At 37.6% G+C, this 22,329-nt stretch overlaps 1 protein-coding gene across 1 annotated transcript in view; it reads right to left on the bottom strand.

Annotated features, from left to right (window-relative positions):
- The window catches only part of LOC127545750 (PDZ domain-containing protein 2-like), a 102,997-nt gene that overhangs the window by 19,716 nt on the left and 60,952 nt on the right, over positions 1-22,329 (bottom strand). Inside the window, exon 6 of the mRNA XM_051973226.1 lies at positions 3,124-3,235. Coding sequence (XP_051829186.1) covers positions 3,124-3,235 — 112 coding nt within the window. The remainder of the gene's footprint in view (positions 1-3,123; positions 3,236-22,329) is intronic.

Genomic DNA, 22,329 nt, shown 5'->3' with positions numbered 1-22,329 from the left:
GAAGAACCTCTTGAGAGACAATAGTGACTGATGTGCTTGCTCAGAATCTCACTTTGGCAGCCATATTAAAGACAGATTCCAAAGGATAAAAATAAAGTTAGGAATACTGCTAATTAGTACAAGAGGCAATAGAGGCCCCGTTATGAGAAATGGAACAGAAAAATAAGAAGTTGTAGAGGTAGAATCTGGAAAAATTAGCATCTGATTGGCTGAGGAGAGAGGGAGGAATCAAAAATATTGCCATACTTTGAAACTTGGTCTTTTCTTCTCAAAATTAAACATTTTAAGTTCCATTAATTGATCATCAAATGGCTCAATCTTGAGGTCCCTCATCCTCTCATACTAGTTGTCTTCTTGTATAGGCTCTTCATCTTGACAACACCTTTCCTAAAATCTGGCAACCACAAGAGGGAAAAAAAAGAAAAAGAATCCTCTGGATGTGATCTGATCAATCCAAGGCAAAGTGGGACTTCCCTGATCCTGATCATTGCTTTTCTTCATTCAGCCGATGTTTTCATCAGTTTGTTTTTGGCTTCCATAACACAACATCGAGGGCAGTTAGATAATGCAGTATATAGAATGCCAATTGGGTTTTCTTTTACAAAGAGTCAAACATCACTGAACCAACATGACACTATAAACTCAATTGGTTAGTTTACAACTGAATCAGGATTAACAAGCACCCGAGGAAACAACTGAGTACAAAAAGAGTGTAAAAAAAAAAAAAAAAAGTCTAGAAGGAGCTTGCTACAACACAACATATATAACAAGGTATAGCATGATTCTGAAATGGAGCTGGTCAGGAATGGGGTCTGGAGGGGAATGAAAATAGGTTGACCTGGCCCCTTCCTTGTTCCTCCTCCGGGAGGAACTCACCAATAGGAGAAGTGGAGTGGATCTTGTGGAGGGATATTTCACAGTGAGTGAAAGAAGGTTAGGATATTTTACAGTAAGGAGACCCCAGCAGCTGAGGAGTACTGCAGGCTAAGACTGGAATAACAATTTGGTTTTGAAGTCATTCAAGAAAAATAAATTGGTCATTATTCCTGTGGTAACATAAATCAACCAGGGAGCATTTATTAAGCATTTAATATAGGCCAGACAATATGATAACCATGCATTTTCTGGGAAAACAGAAGAAAAGCAAAAATAGTCCCTCCCCTAAAGGTTTCTATTGGTAGAGACAACAGAAACATAAATTAGTACATTCAATGTAAATAGGGAACAGATGGAAGTTAATATTAGAGGGCAAGCATCAGGAATTTGGGGCACTGAGATACTAGCCTCCTAGAGAAGACAAGAAGCCAGGAATTCTAAGTGACCAGAGATGTTCAAAGGGAGCACCAGGCACGAAGGAAGCCTCTCAAATCATGCAAAGGATAAGTGAGCCAGGACAGCGAGACCACAGAGTAAGTAATGTGTTAGAGACTAGAAAAACACACAGACTTTACGCTGTGAAAACGTAGTCCAAGAAGTTCTGGCATGATTATGTTCATCTTCATTGAGTTTATCATGAAATGTAGTCTCAAGTGAAGGTGAAATTATACATAATTTTATCTACCTCTCCCTCTCCCTTCCTCCTTTACCTCCTTCCCCCCTTCTCCCTTCCCTCTCTCCTTCTCTCTCCCCCTCCTTCCTTCTCTCTCTTTCCTTCTCTCTCTCTTCCGTCTCCCTCTCTCTCATGTATATTGCCAAAAAAGAGAATTTATCTTTGATCCTGGAAGTAAAAGGGAGCCAATGAAGTTTAGTGATTGGTCAGATTTACACTGGATAGTCACTTTTGCATCTATGCAGAGGATGGACTGGAATGGAAAAGACTCAATACAAGAAGGTAATTAGAAAGTTATATATTAGTCCAGTTAAGAGGCAATGAGGGCCTAAATTAAGGTGGTGGTTTCAGGAGTAGGAAAAAGAAGAGATGGTATAAAGAAAGACATGACAAACTGGAGAGGGGATGTCATAGAACCTTAGAAAGCCAGCAGTTACATTATCCATTTCTTTATCAGAGACAATAAGGCACTACTAGCTAGAGTATTAGACCCAGAGTCAAGAAGACCCATCAAATCCTGCTTTTGATACTTCAGTGTGACCAAAGTTGATTTTCTTACCTGTGAACCTGGAATATTAGCAGTATTTATTCTCACAGGGCTATTTTGATGGTCCAGTGAGATACTACATGTTTGATGCTTTCATGTCTTAAATTGAAAAGGTAAGCACTATTCTTTTTTTCTAAAATTCCATTTTCTAACCTCAATATCATTTTGTACTTGTCTTGTGTGTCCTCTATGTTGTTGTAGATGCCTACTCCCCTGCACCTACTCTCTCACCCCTCCCCCAAAAAATCATAGTGCAGATCTATCCAACTTCTTAAATATCATCTCAAATTTAAAAAAAGCAATTGGCTGAGTGTCAGAATAGTCCAACAGGGGAGGGACTTAAGTCTATGGAGCAGATGAAGATGTTATTCAGTATACTAATGCATTTAAGAAAGTACTTGACTTAATCATAGTGGTATTAAATATTCCCTCTGGGGAATAATCTTGACTCACTGTAAAAGCTCACACTTGCTGACAATTTAAGAATTTGCCAGTGATATTGGGAAGGTAGAAAACTATTTGGCCTGAGATTTGTAATTCCACCTTGTTTCTATTCCTAATTATTTGAGATGAAGAGCATATGAGGCTTGGTGACGGAAAAAATTCTTCTTTTCCTCTTTGTTTTTTTGGAGTAAGGGTATCTGTGCTTATTCATATTTGCTGGGGAAACAGGCCACCATGAATACTCTACTGAATTTTTGTGATCACCTTCTAAAAAGCCCTGTGGAAATAAACTGAACCCAGTATGCAGGAAATTTAAGATTAGGCTAAAGCAAACAGAGACATTGGCTTCCACCTCATTATGCTGCCAATAAAAAGTTCCAGTCTGGGAATCCCAGCTCAATGCAAACATTGTGCCATTGCTAGTCTCCTTCCAAACTAAACTATTTAAGGGATCCATGGAATGAAATAGCTAACCCTCCTTAATTGGTTCATCCATCCACCTCTCAGACTGGATCCTGGCCATACTATACCCTCAAGTTCCCTTTTGTGGGAAGGACTATACTGTCCATCTAAGAGGACTCACCTTGGGAACGGCTCCGGCACTTCATCATGCAGCTTCCCATAGTGGGGCTCTTGCAGTTCCCCTGGGATCCTTCAAGACAACTGGGATCTTGGGACTTATCAACATCAATCATCTGAAACAAATAAGACAGAAATTGCAGCATTAGGCTAAGGTCATTGGAGAAGAGGCCCGCTAGTGAATGCTCCTTGTTTTCTACGGAGAGAGCCATTGCCCAAGAAGTTATCTGAGCCATGACCTGGGTGCCATGGGAGAAAGAGCCTCAAAGGGTGCAAAGACACAACGAGCTCACCTGTGATCCTTTTGCTTCACTTTAGGAGGTTTTTCCATCAAGACTCAGGAAGAAAGGCCAGTGAGAATCTGCCCTCTTGGTATACCCCAATCTAGAAGTTTCATGCAGCTGCTGGTTTACATTGGCAGAGGGAGCTTCCTCACCAGACTGTGCTGGAGTCAATTTGTCCTGATTTCCATGAAGATTCTACCTCATCAGATCATAGAATCTTGGAATCTCAAGTTGGAAGGAACCTTCTGGATCCTGAGTCCAACCTTCTCATTTTATACATAAGGAGCAGATGCTCCCAAAAGGCCCCCTAAAGCACAGTATTTGAGCCAATGTCCTCAGATTCCAAATCAGATACTCTTTCCTTCTGTACCCCAAAAAGAACCAGAGATTTCAGAACTGGACTTAAACACCATCTAGTTGATCCTTTCATTCAGTTCAGAAATGGAGTTGCCCAAGATCATGTGTCAAATTATTTGGAAAGATGGGCTTAGAATCCTATATTCCTAACATAGTGCTCCTGACAATCCTGAAAGGAGTGATGAATAGTAAGAAAATGCTGATGTCTTATACCTTTTTTGATTTTTTCCAGGTATGCTACATTGTTTTATATTGGCAGAGAGAATATAATGGCAAAAACATTTGATCCAATTGGGAAGTGACTGAGTACATTATGATATACTCATCTATTGCAATATCATGACCTATAGAATCACTACTATGAAGACTTTCAAGTAATATGGAAAGCCCTACTGAAGGAATGGGAAATGAACTCAGCAAAATTAGAAAATTAAAAAAAAAATGAGAAAACAATGCTGAGGATTGGATCTTTGTAAATAGAGAGAAGGAAAAAGAGCAAATATATTTCAATTTTGTGTTTGCAAAAAAAAAAAAAATGCTATTTGAACCAAAGATCTGATGCTTTAAATCTCACAGTTTTATTTAGTGGTTCATTCTATATTTGGTTAGATTATTTATCAATAATTTTTTTAAAAAACTAAATTTTAAAAAGGTTGGGAAATGATAGACTGGCTAAGATGAAGATGGAGGGTCAAGAGAAAGGTTAGAACTTGTCCATTTCACTAGAAAAGAGATTCTTAGGACTAGGCTTGTTGAATATATTCTTCTAATTGTTGAGGGATTGGCAAATTTTATGTTCTGGATATTCTAGGAAGTAAGGAAGGATCTGGAGGATTTCAGAGGAGACTTGCAAATAAAAATGATCCAAACACAAACCCCAAGTGATTTTATTTGGCTTAATGATGTTCCATAAAGATCCCGCCTCCAGACTATACATAGTAATTATTAGAGACCAAATTAAGGTCCTAGTGTTTTCTTGTTTTTCTGGTACCATGACACACAATACAAGCCTACAGGGGAGGTAGTTCAGAATATGCAAGTTATTACCTCAATTGTAATAATTGGTACCTATTAAATGGGTGGAAGATTATCCTCTGGGGAAGTCCTAGATAATTAGCATTCCTACCCATCTCTGGCCTGTGTGTGATCTTTGCTCTTCCCACTCCCCATTGCCTCTTTTCCAAACTGGAACAAAAAGGCAGTGTACCTTGGTCTAGAACGGAATCATAGATGTAATAGAAAAACAAAAATGATATTACAACATTTCTCCTCGTCTTCAAGGATTTTTAAAATGATACTGGTGGAGGAGTGGAAGGAGGAAATATATTTTTACAATCATCTGAGCACAATTACAAACAACAGATGAAACGAGGGCTGCTGAACCAAGGAATACATTTAGACTAATCAGAAAAATCACAAAATTCAGACTCAGAAAGGACAATGGAGAATTGCAAGGTGGAGTTTCACCAGCACCTACTAATAGTTTCTTTAAGATTCAGCTAATGAGTGGCAAATCCAGAATGAAAACCTTGGTCTCTGATGCTTACTTTGTCCATTGTGCTTTTTATTATAGCAGGCTGTCTCACCTTAGGACATTCTCAGAAAGTCATTTCATTTCCCAGTACCTGCCTTTTTTCATATGTAAAGCAGGCATCAAAGTACCTACCCTGCCTACTCCACATAATACTCTCAAGACCCAACTATGGTGACACATGCTTATGATACCTCCCATCAGGAAACTGATACTGATGGACCACTTGAGCTCAGGAGAGCAGGGAGAAAAGGTTACAAATACAAGGGTTATTGGATCCTAAGCCCAGCACTGTCTCTATCTCTATGCCATTTTGGGTTAGGGTCTCAGTATTGTATTAGTTGTGTGATCTTGGCCAAGTTATTTAATCACTGAGGCTGTTTCTTCATTTGTAAATGAGGATTCATACTTAAGTGAGAATGAACTAGCTCAAAGAAATAGAATGGATCAAAGCTTTGGTGCCAAAGATTGGGCCATTTAGTGGCAGTTGTACTTCTAGTCTTGGTGAGATAGAGAAACCTAGCCAAAAAAGTTTAAATTATATGAGTGTGTTTGACACACACACGTACTTATATATACACACAGAGACTATATATATACATATATACACATAGATATAAATGCATACACATGACATGTATATATAACATATACATATATTTACACACATAAATGCATATGTATAATGTTTGTATATAGAAGTATATATACTATACACATGTATTTATGTATATATACATATATACACATGAATATATATAATATATATAAAAACATTTTATAAAACTATATAACATTATATAAGCAAATAATTTAGAATTAACATAGCATAATATAGCAATAACTGAACCTGGAACAATCAGGATGGTAATAATAATAATAATGACAACAACAATAATAGCTCATAGTGTTATAGTAAGTGCTAAGCACTTTCCTCACATTATTTGTGAGAGGGCTAAAGTGATATGAGAGCAGTGACACAACAGCCTTTGGTAGGAATAAGATTCAATTCTGCTCTAAAAGTATTTGGACACTCTCTTTACTCTATGACTGTGTTGGGATAGAGCTTAAGCTTTGTACTCGTGTAATCTTGGACAAGTTATTTAACCTCCAAGGCTGTTTCCTCATCTGTAAGTGGGGATTAATAATTGGGGCTTTGTTACAATAGCATTATAATATAAAACTACAAACAGATAGAAATGAAGTCTACTCTAAGTAGGCTTCTTTGGTTTGTATCTAAGACAAACCTTGAGAGAGCTACACAGAACTCCTTGGAGGCAAAATATTTAATGAAACAAATTTGAGGAGGAGCTGGAGTCAGACGACTGCTTATTCAAATGCACAAAAGAATGAGTAGTCTTTTCATTGTATCTCTGATACTGGTTTCTTTTCCTTCACTTATATAAACACAATACTATCCAGGTCCTTATCACCTTTCCTCTGGACTACCCGAATAGTCTCTCAATTGGCACCCTTACTTCCAACCTCTCTCCTCTCACATCTATTCTTCGACAAAATAATTGGATCCAAAGCTTCCCAAATAATTTCCCTAGATCTAGAGCTGTCATTCTCATAGGCGTGCGCACACACACACACACACACACACACACACACACTCACACACCCCTGCATTACACACTTCACTTTCATGCTGCCAAAAGGGTGACTTTAACTCACAGGATATGTGCTGGAGGAGGGCACTAGGGAGAGGGTTCTTGGACTATTCTTTAAGCTTTCAAGAAACTCTCCTCAATAGAAGGTGCTAGATCACAGCAATCAGCATCAAGGTCTGTGGGCAAACCCCTCCCCTGAGATGGTAGTATTTCCTTACCCATCCACTGCTCCCAATTCAGAGACTTACAGAAGAGGAAAGGATCTCAGATATTACCTCTTTTAATATATACCTGAAAAGAATGCTTCCTACAACATTCTCAACAAGTGGTCACCCAACCTTTGCCTACAAAGTCACTGATTTTTGAAGTATCTCATTTCACTTTTGGACAGCTTTTACCACTAGAAAGTTTTTCCTTATATTAAAATAAAATCTATTTCTCTCCAACTTTTTTCCAGTAGAGGAACCAACTTCTAGGGATAAGGTCATGGGGTCTAGGGTCTTCTCCCTATTTCTGTCTTTTAGCTCATGGCTATTCCCTGGAGTTCTACTTATCGTAATACTGAAGGATAATCCTCTTCACTATGGGAAGAAGCCCACAAAATTCCAAGGACTAAAAAGTAAACTAGTGCCTGAATCCCTTCCCCACTTCTGGAATATCATGAAGAACGGCACTTCAAAGATTCAAAATATCAACACTCAAACCACTAAATACAGAAATCTTTGTTCCAATTTCTGTATAATCCAACAGCACTTGAATGATATATTCTGTGACATTACTTATATTTCTCAGTGTACAGATTTAAATGGTTTATATGTATCTTTATATGTACACAATATATATTTTGATATATAGTGAATATATGCATATTATATATAGTGTGTCTATATATGTGTGTATATATAGATATATACATATCTTTATGTATCTACATCTATCTTTCTGATCCAGAGGCTGGCACAGTAAATGCTTAATAATTTTTATTAATTGATTCATTAATTCTCTATCCATTAGGCTACTTGCCTCTGACACACTCAGTCATGTTATCCTGTTCACTGAACTTTGCAATACTCTCAGGAAGCTAAGAATATAAATTGAAGAATTATTGCAGATCTGCCTTGGTAAAGAGAGTTTACTCACCATGAGTTCCTTATGGGCTATATTATCGCCAATGAAATATATGGATGTGAGAACATATTTTTATAATCTGGTCCTCTCTGATGCTGGAGCCAGCATGGCATGGAGTTGATCCCAGATCCTTGGTAAGATGTTGCTAGTAGAGAAGACACGCTGGCAATAGCCTGGGTGACTGAGAATAAGTCTAGCTCAGTTTCAGAGGCTTGTGATAAGAAAGTTGGTGAACAAGGGATAGTTTTTGTTTCTACTTTTTACAGCCTGTCTTTAAAACATTAAAACTGAGGGGTTGCAATATTACTGAATATTCACATTGTTGAAATTACAGATCATTGGAAGGTTTGAAGTACTTTGGATTAAATGTGTATTCATTTCCACTGACATTTAGCAAGCATAGATTATTCACGGAGTACAAAGTGTATGCAAGGCACTGGCCTTGGTGCTGGGGATAAAGAGACAAAACCCCACCAATCCCAGAGTGGTTCTGACTGATTCTACTAGAAGGAAAAATAAATGAATCAATACCTGAAAGTGTTTGCATGTATGTGTGTGTGTGTGTATATATATTTTATACACACACACACACACACACACACACACACACACACACACGCACAAAGCGATGAAAAGTTATCTCAAGAGGCAAAAAGTGCCAGCAACTGTGAGAATCAGGAAAGGCTTCAGATTAGAGGTGGCACCTGAACTGATCATGGAAGGAAGCTAGAGATTCCATAAGGGCAAGGTGAGAAGGGAATATGTTCCAGATGTGGATACCAAATGTATGAAGTTATGGACGTAGGAGATCAAATTTGTATAGAGAACAGCCAGTAAGTCAGTTTTACTGAAATTGACAATACGTAAAAAGGACTAATATAAAATGGGATTGGAAAGGCAGGTGGGAGACAGATGGTAAGGGGCTTTAAATGCCAGACTAAGGAGTTTCTACTCTATTCTGGAGGAAATGGGTTATTTAGGATTTTGGAGCAAGAAGCTGACATAGTCAGATCTATGGTAATTCCATAGAGAAACGAAAGAAAAGAGACTGAAGGTGGGACGGACCCAAGCTAGGCTGGAGGCTAGATAAGTGGAGAGAAAGAGACACTCTGGGGGTATGCTCAACAAATGTTGGCAACTGGTTGAGTATTAAGATTTAAGGGGGAAAAGACTAAAAGAAAAGAATCAAAGATGACTAGAATGATTAGAAAGATGGTAGTGCTCATCAACAAAAATAGGAAAGTTCAGACAAGGAATGGATTTGTGGGGAAAGATAAATTCCTTTTAGCTCTGTTGAGTCTGAGAAGCCTCCTAAAAGTAGGTGAAGATGTCCAGCAGCCACTCCATCAACAAGCCTTTACTAAACTCTATGGTTCTGACCCTGCGCCTAAGCATCAAGAATAAAAACAATCCCTGACAACAAGGAATGAACATATTAATAACTAAGTATATATAAGATATATAGAAAGGAAATGGAATGTCAGCAGAGGAGAGAAGATGCTAATTTCTTTGGGGGTTACTACAGCTTAGTACTGAAAGAAGTGAGGGAATTAAAGAAGCAGAGGCAAATGGGTAGAGTATTATCAGCATTGGGAGGAGAGGGGGAGGGGGACTGGATAAAGATAAAGCGACTAGAGGTAGAATATTATGTGTGAAAACCCCCAAGTAAGTCAGTATAATTAGATTATAGGGTGAATAGAGGAGAGCAAGTTAGAAGACAAATGGAAAGGCACCATAAATGCCAGAGGTTTATATATTTGATCCTGCAGGTAACAGGGAGACAAGGGGGTTCATCAAGCAGGAGAATAGCTCAGAGCTACTTCTGCCCTTTAAAAACTGACTTTGGTAGCTGATTAAAAGGTAGATTGGAGTGAAGAGAAGTAACAGTGGGAAAGCTGTTAGAAGGCTACTGCAGTAATCCAAGGAAGAAGCAAAGAGACTTTGAAGCATAATGGCTGTGTGAGTGGAGAGAAGGGGACATATATGAGAGTTCCTATGGAGGCGGACACAAGATTTGGCAAAAGAGCAAACACGCAAGTTGAAAGTGAGGAATTGAAGGGGCAGTTAGATTTGTGCAGTGGATAGAGCAGACCCCTGGAATCAGAAGGACCTGAGTTTAAATTCAGTCTCAGACACTTAAACATTTACTAGCTATATGATCCTGGGTAGTCACATCCCCAATTGCCTTGCCCCCCCCCCCAAAAAAAAGGAGGAAAAAAAAGGAAGGAATTGAAGTGATATCAAAGATGTGAGTCTAGGTAATTGGCAAGAGGGTGGTGCCCACACCACTAAAATCCTAGCCCCCTGGAATATTATCTTAGGTTGCTAGTATGATGGAGGAGTGGAATGGCATTTTAAAACAGAATCATAATGATGCCCAAAGGGATATAAAACTATACATACTCTTTGACCTAACATTATCACTACTAGGTCTGTATCCCCAAAGAGACAAAAAAGGAAACAGATCTATACGTACAAAGATTTTTATAGCAACTCTTTTCTAGGGGCAAAAAATTGAAGGAATGCCTATCAATTGGGAATGGCTGAATAGATTGTGATATGTGATTATGATGAAATATTATGATAAATAGGTTGCTCTCAGAAAAACCTGGAAAGACTTCCATGAGCTGATGTAAGGTGAAATATATTGTGTATAAAGTAACAACAATATTGTAAGATAATCGATCAGTTGTGAATGATGTAACTATTCTCAACAATACAATGATCTAAAATTGCTCTGAAGGACTTATGATGAAAAATGCTATTCCTATCCAGAGAAGGAACTAATGGTATCTGAATGCAGGTGAAGCATATTTATTTTTTACTTTTTTTTCTTGAAGATTTTTTGGGGGAGTACATTATTTTCTTTGATAACATGACTATTATGGAAATGTTTTGCATGACTACAAATGTATTACCTATTAAATTGTTTGCATTCTCAATGAGGATGAGGGTAGGAAGACAGGAAAGGAAAGAATCTGGAACTCAAAAGTTTTCAAAATGAATGTTAAAAATTGTTTTTACACATAACTGAGAGAAAATAAAATACTAAATAAATTAAAAAAAAAAAAAAAAAAAAACAAAGAATCATATATCCCTGATTCAGGTTCAAGTTGGGATTGAATAGTCTTCCCTACCAGTGGCTGAGGCAAAACCACCAGGCCAGACTATTTCCCTTCCCCAAAAGTATCTGAGAGGAAACCTCTAGATAGGAAGTTTAAGGAGCAGAAAACTGCTTAGACATCACATTGACTGGAAGCCATGAGGATAAAGAGATAAACAGTTAGAATGGTCACAGAAGGCTGAGAAGGCAATTCTAGATACAGGCTTGGTTGACCCTTCTCTAACTTCTTTAGCTTCATGATTATCTAGGATTACTTGCTAGCCATATAAAGAGACTGACTAAGGCCCATACTTTGATTCCTGAAATGAAAGCTCAGATCCAAAACTATTCTGGAATGAAGAATAGAAAATGGATGAGAGAGACACAATATATCATTCACTCAAAAACATAGCTGATATCTTAATACTCTCTTCTGTGTCATAGGAATGTTTATTTCCTATATAAAAAGAATGCCTTTTGTTTGTTTTGTGGTAATTTTGAAAAACAAAACAAAACCAAACCCAGGTTTGAATTTTTAAAAAAATCAATCAAAAAACTAGAATCATAGGATCTGAAATGGTGACACTGTGAACACCTGGGCTTAAGTATTGTTTATCTTGAATATAGTTTCAAGATATATCCTCATTCCTACCATACCATGTTAGAGTGGAAGGAACATTGGATTTAAGAGTCGCATGACTTGGGTCTGAATGCTGTGCAGCTTTGGCAAGTTGAACATAATAGATTTGCAGTTTCATGTGAAATTTATTATTTTTTATTATATTATCCTGTAGAAATGCTTGTTTTATTCCACAAACTAAAAAGAAATTTAAAAAAAAGTTTTATGCAAATCACTTAATGTCTCCGGGTTTCATTTTCTTCATCTGTAAAGCAAAGGGACTGGATTAGATGGTCTCTCCTAATTCTAAACCTATAATCCTACAATCTTAATTATCAGAGTTTAAAAATATTTGAGTACTTTATGAAAATTCTGGATAGAAACAATAGTGAGTTTTCCTCTGATTTGAAATCACAAGTTTCCCCTTCTTCCAAATGGAGAGTTGAAGATTAGATGAAGGTCATGTTGGCCCAGGCCATAGGAAAACCTAAGCCTTGCTATGAGATCAACAGAGCTGTTTCTATGCTATTAGTCAGTGGACCAGGCTACAAAAGAGGAATGTTTCGGAAACACCTTTCAAATTGGTATCCACTGCCTCTCAGATATTGCCCTGAATGCACCATGACTAACATAATACCCAACTTCAGAGAACTATCTCTCAGCCAGTTCTCAAAGCCTGTGGGTATACCATTCATGCTGCAGAGATTTATCTCCACCCACTCCATCCCACAAACACAGCATATCCAATGCATAATTTTAAGAGGATTGGTTTCATCCAATTCAGATCATATTTTATACAGTTCCCAGCACTTGGGGATAAACAATCTGCAGATGTGATAGGAGACATCTAAGCTTCAAAACCCCAGAAAGTCTTTATTGGCTCCGTTTTATCTCTGTCAGTTTCCACTGGAAGGCAAAGCTATGATCGTTTCCCTGTCATTCATCAGTCACACAAAGGTTATTTTTAGACTGCCAAGGGCAGTTCATCTCCAAAAAACATCAGGGCAGATGTTCAGTGACCAAAACAGAACCAGATGGCCATCGGGTCTGCTGGTGTTGGGAAAGAAGAGCCATTCAGAAAAAGAAATCCAAACAGTGACACACATCTTCCACTCTCTTGCCACCTTCCCACAAAAAAGGCAAGAGAAAATAATTACAAAATCTGGGAATGACACAGGACAGCTGAAAGGGGGCTTCACTATATCATGGCATTTATCTCATTTACAGACACTTTACAGGAACCACAGCCATCCGGCCAAACCCAGCTCCTTCAATTTAAGCATGTTGGCCAGTAACTTTCACAGCATGTGTATGTTAACAAACATCAGTCAATAGCTGCCTCTTGAGCACAGGGAGAATTTCAGCAGATACTCATTACACCCAAAGGATCAGGTCAAAACCAGGGATACCAATTTTGGGATCAGAGTAGGGGAGCTGAAAATCAGTTCAGCCAATGCAAACAATTTGCACTGCAAACCACTGCAGTGGTTTTAACCTCACTACCACCTTTTAATGTTTATTTAGACATTTCTCATGAATGGTAATGAATGGCCTTGCCTCTAAAGGAAAACTGAGTCTAATAACTGACCCTCAAAAAGCTGTAAGAAGCAGAATGATTGGCCTGATTTTGACCTTCCATTGCAACTCCTAGGGATAGGACAGAACGCTGTCGATAATTCCCAATCATCTGCAAATTTAAGCAGAAGAAAAACAAACTTGGAATAATCACTTTTCTGCTTCAAATGCTATTTTTTGTCCCTTTTTCTCTTTGAAATCAAAGTGCAGAAGACAACAAGATTCAAGAAGAAACAAGTAGTGGTTGGGTTAGCTCCTTCAGGTATGTTCCTCTGAGCCAGTAGGTAGGAGGTCTACTGGAGCAATAGCAACATCTGACAGGCTGAGTAAAGTTTGTTTCTAGAGCTCTCTTCTCAATAGCAGTTGGCTGCTAAATTCAAGTGTGTGCAGGCCAAGAAACAAACATTTTCCTGTTCAAACCAAGAGTCTGCTTTCTAAATTGTAGAACAAAAAAGTGCTTGTCAGAAAAGAAATGTTATCAAGATGTGGAAAAATGTTAAGTAGTAAGAAGTCAATCTACAAGAGGGAATATAAGATTAAAGAAGGGTAGAGTCAGTCAGAAAAAGAAATAAAAAAAGGACAACTAGAGTACTAGTTCCAAGTACTGAATTCTAATTGTTCTGTGACAACTTAGTAACACCATTCAATAGAACAGACATAATACAGGATGTATCTAAAAATCTTATTAAAGCAATAATCTTTAATAGCTTAAATATCTTTGAGCTTTAGTAGTTTAAAACTTCACTAAAACTTTTGGGACATTTTGTATGTTGACACGCAAGAAAGGGGACAAGATAAATACAATTAAGTAACTGTATATATTTTCAACCAATCAATAAACTTTTACTGAGATCTGCTATGTTCTCAGAACTGAGTTAGATTCTTTGGAGGTATGCAAATATAAGTATAAAATAATATAAATATAAAGAAGTATAAAATAAGTATAAGCATAAAAAAAGAGATACATGTTTTAGACAGCTAAGAGACAATGTGAACACAGAAAAGAGTACTGTGGAGTCAGAGTCCCTGAGTTCAAATCCCCCCTCTTTTGCTTACTACTTTTGTGGCTTTGGACAACTCATTTTATTTCCTTAGGCTTCATTAACTTTTAAATAAGGGAGGATAGACTAAATGGCAAATGAGATTCTATTTATTTAGACTTAGGATCCTAACTACACATGTTGTAGAAGGCAGAATGGGACAAGTGAGAGTTCAAGAAATTCAAGAGTGAGGTCTGGTTTCCTTATCTTTGCCCTGACACTTCCTAGTTGGGTAATCTTGGAGAATGCATTCTAAACAAAACTTGAGTATAAGGAAAGTTTTGTATGGCCTGAGCAGGACTCAGAATTGTCATAGAATTGGACTTGGGTGGAATGAAAAACAAAAGAGGTGCCCTAAAGCCAGGAGAGGATGCAGAAAAAGAGATGGGAGGCTACTTTTTAGGAAAAGATTAATAGATTTTGATGTTTTCCCCAGTTAACTTACTCAGTAAAGACAGAGCAACTTCCCTCTTCTTCCTATTCCAAATGATTCCCTGCTTATAGACTCAGACTAATGCCACGGTTTAATTATGAGTTAAAGTCAGCTTTTGTCCTCCAGCCTAAGAATCAAAATACTATTTAACAACATTGATTCTGTGAAAAAAAAAAAAATGCATTCCAATTTCCAGATTAACAAAAACAACAAAACTTCTTGGGACATACCCTATTTATTACTTTGGAAGGACCTATATAAGGTCAACTGTTAGATACTGAAAGTGCTGCAGGCATTCAGAGATGGGGGGAAATCAGTGAGGGCTTCCTACATAGGAGATTGGGTATGAATTGAGCCTTGAAGGAGAAGAATCTGAATCAAGATGAGGTTCTTAATCTTAATCAGTGAATTATTTTTTAAAATTCTGATAAAGCTATATTTCAATATAATTTTTAATCCTATATGTTTTATGCATTTAAAAACTTTATTCTGGGAAGGGGTCCAAAGATTTCCCCCAGCTGTCAAAGGAGATCAAAGCCCACTTCTCCCATCCTTCCACAAAGGTTTAGAACTTCTGGAAGAGCCACAAGAGAGCAGAGAAATGGAAATGCCTAACCTTATTTATATAGTTATACAGCTAGGTAAATCAATTTTCATCCATAAAACTCAAGACAAACCAATTGTCTTTTCAAGTACTCTTTCCTATCCAGTATCTACTTCCATCCTTATGTTCAATTATTCTTCCTGTTTACTTTGCACTCATAGTTAGGTTTGATGTGGAAGATCTCTTTGGGATTCTTCAGAACAACTTTTAACTTTCCCAAGCTTTTTGGGTTTGCTTTCTTCTGTTTTCATCCCTTGCCCCACTGTGCTGGAGAAGGCATGCTGAAAAGGAACATAACCTTCTGATTTCTTTTCCAATTCTTTACCTAGTCACTCCAACTCACTGTCCAATTCAATTTTCATGTTTTGCCAAAGGTCAATTCTGGCATTTAACTAAAAAACAAACAATCATTAGAATCTTAGTTGAGTGAGAACATCATGTCTTTTTGGCAACATTAGGACAAAGAAGGTTAGCCCAATGTATTCTTCCCAGTCATAGATCATAAATGAAGCAAATGTAGCTATCAGAGAATCTATTATTTTAAAAATTTAGCAGTATTCAGAAACCATTATTTTATAATATTGTTGTTCTTCAGTCATTTTTAGTCATGTCCAACACATTATGATCCCATTTGGGTTTTGTTTTTTTTGGCAAAGATACTGGAGTATTCTTTTTCTTCTCCAGCTCATTTTACATATGAGGAAACTGAGGCAAATAGAATTAGGTGATTTGACAAGTGCCACACAGCTAATAAATGTCTGAAGCCAGATTTGAATCAGGAAGGTGATTCCAGGCTCAGTACTCCATGCACTACACTACCTAGCTGCCCTCTTATCATATTTACAAATCAGCCACATTCTTCTGTGTTACTTGGGAAAGCCACTTAACTTCTGTCTGTTTCTATTTCCTCATCTGTAAAATTGTACTACCTTCCATGGTGGTTGTGAAAAACAAGTGAGATAATTTTTGTAAAATGCTTTATAAACCTTAAAGCACTACACAAATATTAGCTATTATTATTATTATGTGATCCCCAAACAAGAGGTACCCACAGTTGAGCTTTGCAAAGCAAAATTCAAAGTGACTTGTTTTAGTACAAGATGGGGTAAAAATTCAGCACAGAGTGTGCTCTTCATAATATTATTTATGTAAAGGGAAGTGATTTTTTTTGGCTAAAACACTTTGTGATTATATGTTCTGGCAATGCATATTTCATTTTTATAAGAACTCAAAGGAATTTTTCAAGCTAGAAAGGATTGTTATGCAATCAGCCTGCACAGTCAAGGAATTCACTTACTTCTCCTTTGAAAATGCTTACTGTAATGGAACATAAAATGTTCATTTAAATTGGCTGTGAGACTATTCAATCTAATATTCAGTTTTCAGTGCAGTTTTCATAGCTCCTCCCTTTTGAGCTGTTCAGTTCCTTGAGAACTGAGGACTGCTTCACCCAAGATGCAGCTGGAGCCAGAAAGCAAGTCGGGACAAGCCTTAAAGCAAATTAGGCAGGGAAATGTACACAATTAGAAGCTCTACCAGTTTTCAGAGTAATTTAAATTAGCCTTAAAAAACTGTTCTTGCCTTTTTGATCTTCTCCATATCCTTTCTGCCCTCTCATATCAACACTAATACTTTACTTTCCCCCACCCTAAAGAACCTCACATCTAATTTGTATTTATTCTTCATATACTTCTATATTTTACAGTCTGCCCTGATAGACTGTAGTCCTCCTGAAGGCAGGGGATGTTTTATTTATGTTTTTGGTATATACAGTGCCTAGCATATGGTAGGCACTTAACAAATGTTGACTGTTATTAACTGAAATCTGAGAGGAAGTGAGTAGCAATCTCAGAGTTTCTTCTTTCACCTCATCAGCCTCTCCTAATCATTTTTTGCTAGAATCATTTCATTCTTAACCTTTTTAACAAGTGCTAACAATAGATCAGATGCCAGGAGACCTGGTGCCTCGGACCGATCCTGATAGTCAGATAGTGATTTTTAGGAATGTGGGGCTAACTAAGGGAAATAGCAGGCATGGTTTGGGGGTAAAAAAGATGTTCTGCCCAAAGACGTTCCTGAGTCACAAGTATTGTTGCCTCACTAAACTTGTAGATTTCTTCAAACGCACCTTCTACCCAAAGTAGCCCAAGATCTGAAATCGGTGTTTGAAAAAGCAACAAGAACTAGGTGGGTCGAACAAACTATCTGCTCTTGGAATCTCAGTTCTCTCCTCTGCAGATTGAGAGCTTGGTATAATTGAGCTGTAACATTCCTGAGTCATTCATAAATGCTATGATTCCCCTTAATGAGGATAAATTCTAAAAATGCCAGGGCAGTTTCAGGAGGCTAAAGTTCCCAGAGCCAAGCTTCTGCCTTGCTTTGATCATTCTTAAGCCCCAGGATAAGGAGCTATAAAAGACCAAGATACCCCCTCATCTTTAAGCTGCAGCAGAGTTGGTCGGGTATCCTCATCCTTGATCACCTTGCCTAGGAATCCCAGTGGACCCATCAGATGAATGGCTAAAGAAACTCTGATTTTTCCTACAACCTCCTGTTCCTGCCAAAGAGTTTGTATTGAAAAGCCAACCTAAAAACTTGTTCCTTTATAATGAAGAAGTAAACATCTATGATTCATTTAGATTAAGAGCTGGAGGGAACCTTAGAAGTAATTCAGTCCAATCCAACCCACTTTATAGACGAGACTGAAACTTCAAAAGGCTTAAGAAACTTTTGTTCAATGTCACAAAAGTAGTAGAGTGTCACCTCCCCAAACTCCTTCTTACATTTTCAAATAAGAGCCACAATATCACCACACATTTCATATGGTCCTCCCCTCCACTAAAATTTTTCCTTATCTCTCTCTTCCTCCACATCCTTCTTCTACACTCCTATTATTTGCCCCATTCCTCTTACACACAAATACACAATTTCCTGGTAATCAGGGAAAGGAAAGTTCTACTGCAACCATTTTAATAGGGGAGAATAAATGTCTTGCTTACATTCACAAGCTTGTTAATGGCAGAGTATGGACTGGAACCTGTGTCTCCAGGGCTTAGAGTTCAATATTCTTTCAACTAGTTCACCTGACTAGACTTGAATCCTCCCCCTTGAGCCACATTTCAATTATTATTTTGTTAACTTCCCTTTGATGATTAAGGTCTTTAAATCTTTCTTTGACCCAAACCAGCCCTAAAGATGCTTCTTCTGCTTAAACAGTCTGATCTCAACACTTTCTCCCTCTTGTTAATGAAGTGTTAACCAGAATGCCTTGTGTGAGAAAAGAGAACATGGGAATCCCTGGATTCTTTGCTGACATTAAGGAAATTAGATTTCCATTTAATTTCCATCCTTACCACAGCTACCAGACAGCTAGATGGTACAGTGGATAAAGCACTGGAGCCAGAGCCAAGAAGACCCAAGTTCAAATACAACTTCAAACACTTACTAGCTGTTTGACCCTGGGCAAGTTACTTAACTATGTTTGCCTCAGTATCCTCATATATAAGATGAGCTGGAAGAGGAAATGGCAAACTACTCCAGCATCTTTGCCAAGAAAACTCCAAATGAGGGCACAAAAAGTCAGACATGATTGAACAAAACATGACAGAGAGCTGGTCTGGAAGCCTTAAAAACCTGAATTCAGTCCTCCTTCAGACACATACTGGTTTTGTGGCTCTGGACAAGTGATTTAACGTTTCAGACGAACCTTAAAAACTTTAAATTACAGAGAAGAAACTGAATGCATCTGGGAGTTTGCAGTAGCACTGAAATGATAAGTCCAGTCTCTATTTTTTCCCCCTTTTTTGTCCTTATCAGTCTCTGAATCACTCATCCAAATCTACCTACTTATTTAAAAATAGCATTTTATTTTTTTCAAGTTATAGACAATTTTTAACATTCATTTTTTATAATTTTGATTTCCAACTTGTTTTCTTCTCTGCCTCTCCCTGCAAAAAAGTAAGCAGTTTGCTATCAGTTGTATATATGCAATTATGTAAAACGTATTTACACATTAATCACATTGACTCATCCAAATTTAAATCATAAGGATACCGAAACTCAAAATGCTTATGTTCTTTGCAAAACACTCAGGCACTTTTCAACCCAGGTTAACCCATACCAATAATGAAAATAAGTCTTAAAATTTTTTGCATCAAATATCCAAAAGTATCCGTTCATTTATAAAGGAACACAACACAATTTTATTCATCATAACACTAATTCTAACAAAAAATCAAAGCTAAATACATCATTAATGGAGTCACATTAATTGGTTTCCACCTTATTATTGTGCTTGGGATGCTCACCGCTCCTGGTGCTAGGAGTAATGATGCCCTCAGATTTACAGCATGGCAGCACCCAGATCAATTTCTTCTCCCTTTCTTTCCAGAATCTTGATTCTACAACTTTTCTCCTCAAGCTATGGCCTTCCAGATGATTTTTCTTATGCTTGTGGCTCTGGAACCTATAGAGCAGATCCCATTGATGTCTCAGGAAGCAGGATACAGATCTTCTGATTGATGTACTAAACAATCTCTTCCTTACCTAGCTTGAGACAATAGCAGATCTGGCATATGACCTTCATTACTTCTATTGTGGGTTTTTTTTTAAGTACACACATTAAAATGAATCAAATTCCCAATTACTTTAAAGACACTATCTTTGTTAGGTGTGCCTAGTTATACTGACACTATCCTTCTCTCTTGAATAATAAAGAGTTCCAGTTACTTACAAAACCATCCCACATTATTTGTTGTAGTTCTATTTTTTTCTAGTAATGCACCACTGTTTAAATTTGAATTAGAATATAAGGCTCCTTGATGTCCCTCCCAGCTCTCAATCTACAATCAGAAAGGGTATGATTGAGAGATGAGTCTATTTTGGTTTTGCCTTTGGGAGGTGAGTGCTATTATTATCAGCATTTTATAGATGAGGAACAGAGGCTGAGAAACATTAAGTGACTGGGGTTACACAGTCTTGTCTGAGGCAGGATTTGAAATCGGTCCTTCCTGATTCCAAGTCCAAGGCTTTATCCAAGTCCAAGGATGATCTTTGGATCATCAGTGTCTAGCACAGTGTCTGGCTTATAGCATGATCTAGGTGTCTGTAGCATCAAAATAAGAGCTTTTTCTCCAAATGACAGCAAAACTACCATTGATATGTGGCAATTCTTGTTCAACTCCAGGCATTTCCAACAAGGATTGGTAATTTTTTTGAACTGACTGACTGCTAAGTTAAGCACCAGGTACACACAGAAAAATGCTTCAACGCCTGTTCTCAAGGACCCTGAAATCTAACTGGAAGATACATAAAAAAATAACCAAGTCTACAAAGAAGCAGACACTAGTATTGAGAGAGTGGTGCAAACAGTGAGTGATCCAGGAATTCAAAGGAAAGACATATCACTCTGCTTTGAGGTGATCAGAAAGAGGTTCCCAAGAGGAAATAAAATAGGAAAGCAGTTGTATGGAAAAGGTAAGGCAATTCATTTTAATCTCTCTGGAACTCAGTTTCCTTATCTGTAAAAATTAAGTTAGCCTGGACAAGGGGACTTCCACAGACCTTTCCAGTTATGATCCTTTGACCCAGAACCTGCCCAGCAAACTTTCCATCTGCTCATTTACTGACATACGTTTTCATCGTTCCACCTAATAGTGCTTACCTATGGAGCTCAGCTTATGAATTCCTTCCTTAGGCATTTTTTTCCCCTAACCCAAAGTGGTATCCTTTCCTCTCTAAATTCTTTCAGTATATATTACATATAGCACTCAAGTGACATCCTAAAATTGTTAATTCTATGTAATCTCTCCACAGGTCAGTTTTCTCATCTTAGAAATGAGGGGTTTAAAAGGGATAACCTTAAGTTTCCTTTTAAATCTATAGTCCTATGAACAGATAACTGCCATGATACTAAGATCTGTGGTTATCTGCCAAGATATGAAACTTCTGTAATATGTCTAGGAAGCTTGCCCTTACTCTTTTGTGGCCATACCTACTGCTAAGTCCTCTTTCTCTTACCTGACCAAAATGTGAGCCCATAGTCTTCCAATTGTTTAGCTTCTTTATCCTAAGATCTTAATAGGTTTTAAATGAATGGTTTCATAGAGATTCACATAGGGGAGTAAACATCTGTATTTTTCATCTAACACAATTCACAGGCCATTTATGTAGCACAAGAGGCCTTTGAGAGGATGTTAAAAACCATATGGGGTCAAATACCATTATTACCAGCTCTAAAAGACTGTTCACATTTTTATTTCAATCTGGAATTTTGTTATATCAAGTGCTTTCCAATACATTGGTCATCTCTTGGGGCTCTGAAATTTGTGTTTTAATGGTATATATTACAGCAGGACTTGATGTGGACACTTCTTTTTTATTAGAAGCCTCAGATTACTTTGTAAATAGGAGCAAATTGTGCCCAATGACACTCCCTGGAGAGCAGGCATGATGCTATCCCCACATGGAGAAACTGGTCCTCAGAGAAATTGTCAGTCAGCAAAACCTGAAGAATTCAGGTTCTTTATCCTAAATCTAATGATTAATGTAGTCTCCCTTTCTAGGATCCAGGGCACCTGTCAACATCAACAAAATCCTGCCCCACATCCTCTACCTGCCTCTCACTGATGTCCAAATCCCACCATTAATTCATAGGGTTAAGACCGTATGAAAATACACACTGTATCCAGTACAATGTAAATGTAACAATGTAAAACTTTATCGGTTATTAATATTTAAGTACAAATAAAGTAATTGAATTCCCTTCTTAGGGTTAGGTGCCTATAGAAAAAAGAAGCTTAGATAGGTTTAGTGAGGGGGAATAAGATAAAAAGGTTCAGAGATAAGAGAATGGGAGCAGGGAGAAAAAAATTCAGACTGGATAACTAAATGATCTATGGAGGGAAGGAAGGTGATATGAAAAG

The sequence above is a fragment of the Antechinus flavipes genome, chromosome 1 (assembly GCF_016432865.1).
Source record: "Antechinus flavipes isolate AdamAnt ecotype Samford, QLD, Australia chromosome 1, AdamAnt_v2, whole genome shotgun sequence".
Classification (NCBI taxonomy): domain Eukaryota; kingdom Metazoa; phylum Chordata; class Mammalia; order Dasyuromorphia; family Dasyuridae; genus Antechinus; species Antechinus flavipes.
The sequence above is the reverse complement of the archived record's forward strand: the minus strand, read 5'-3'. Positions and strand labels throughout refer to the sequence as shown.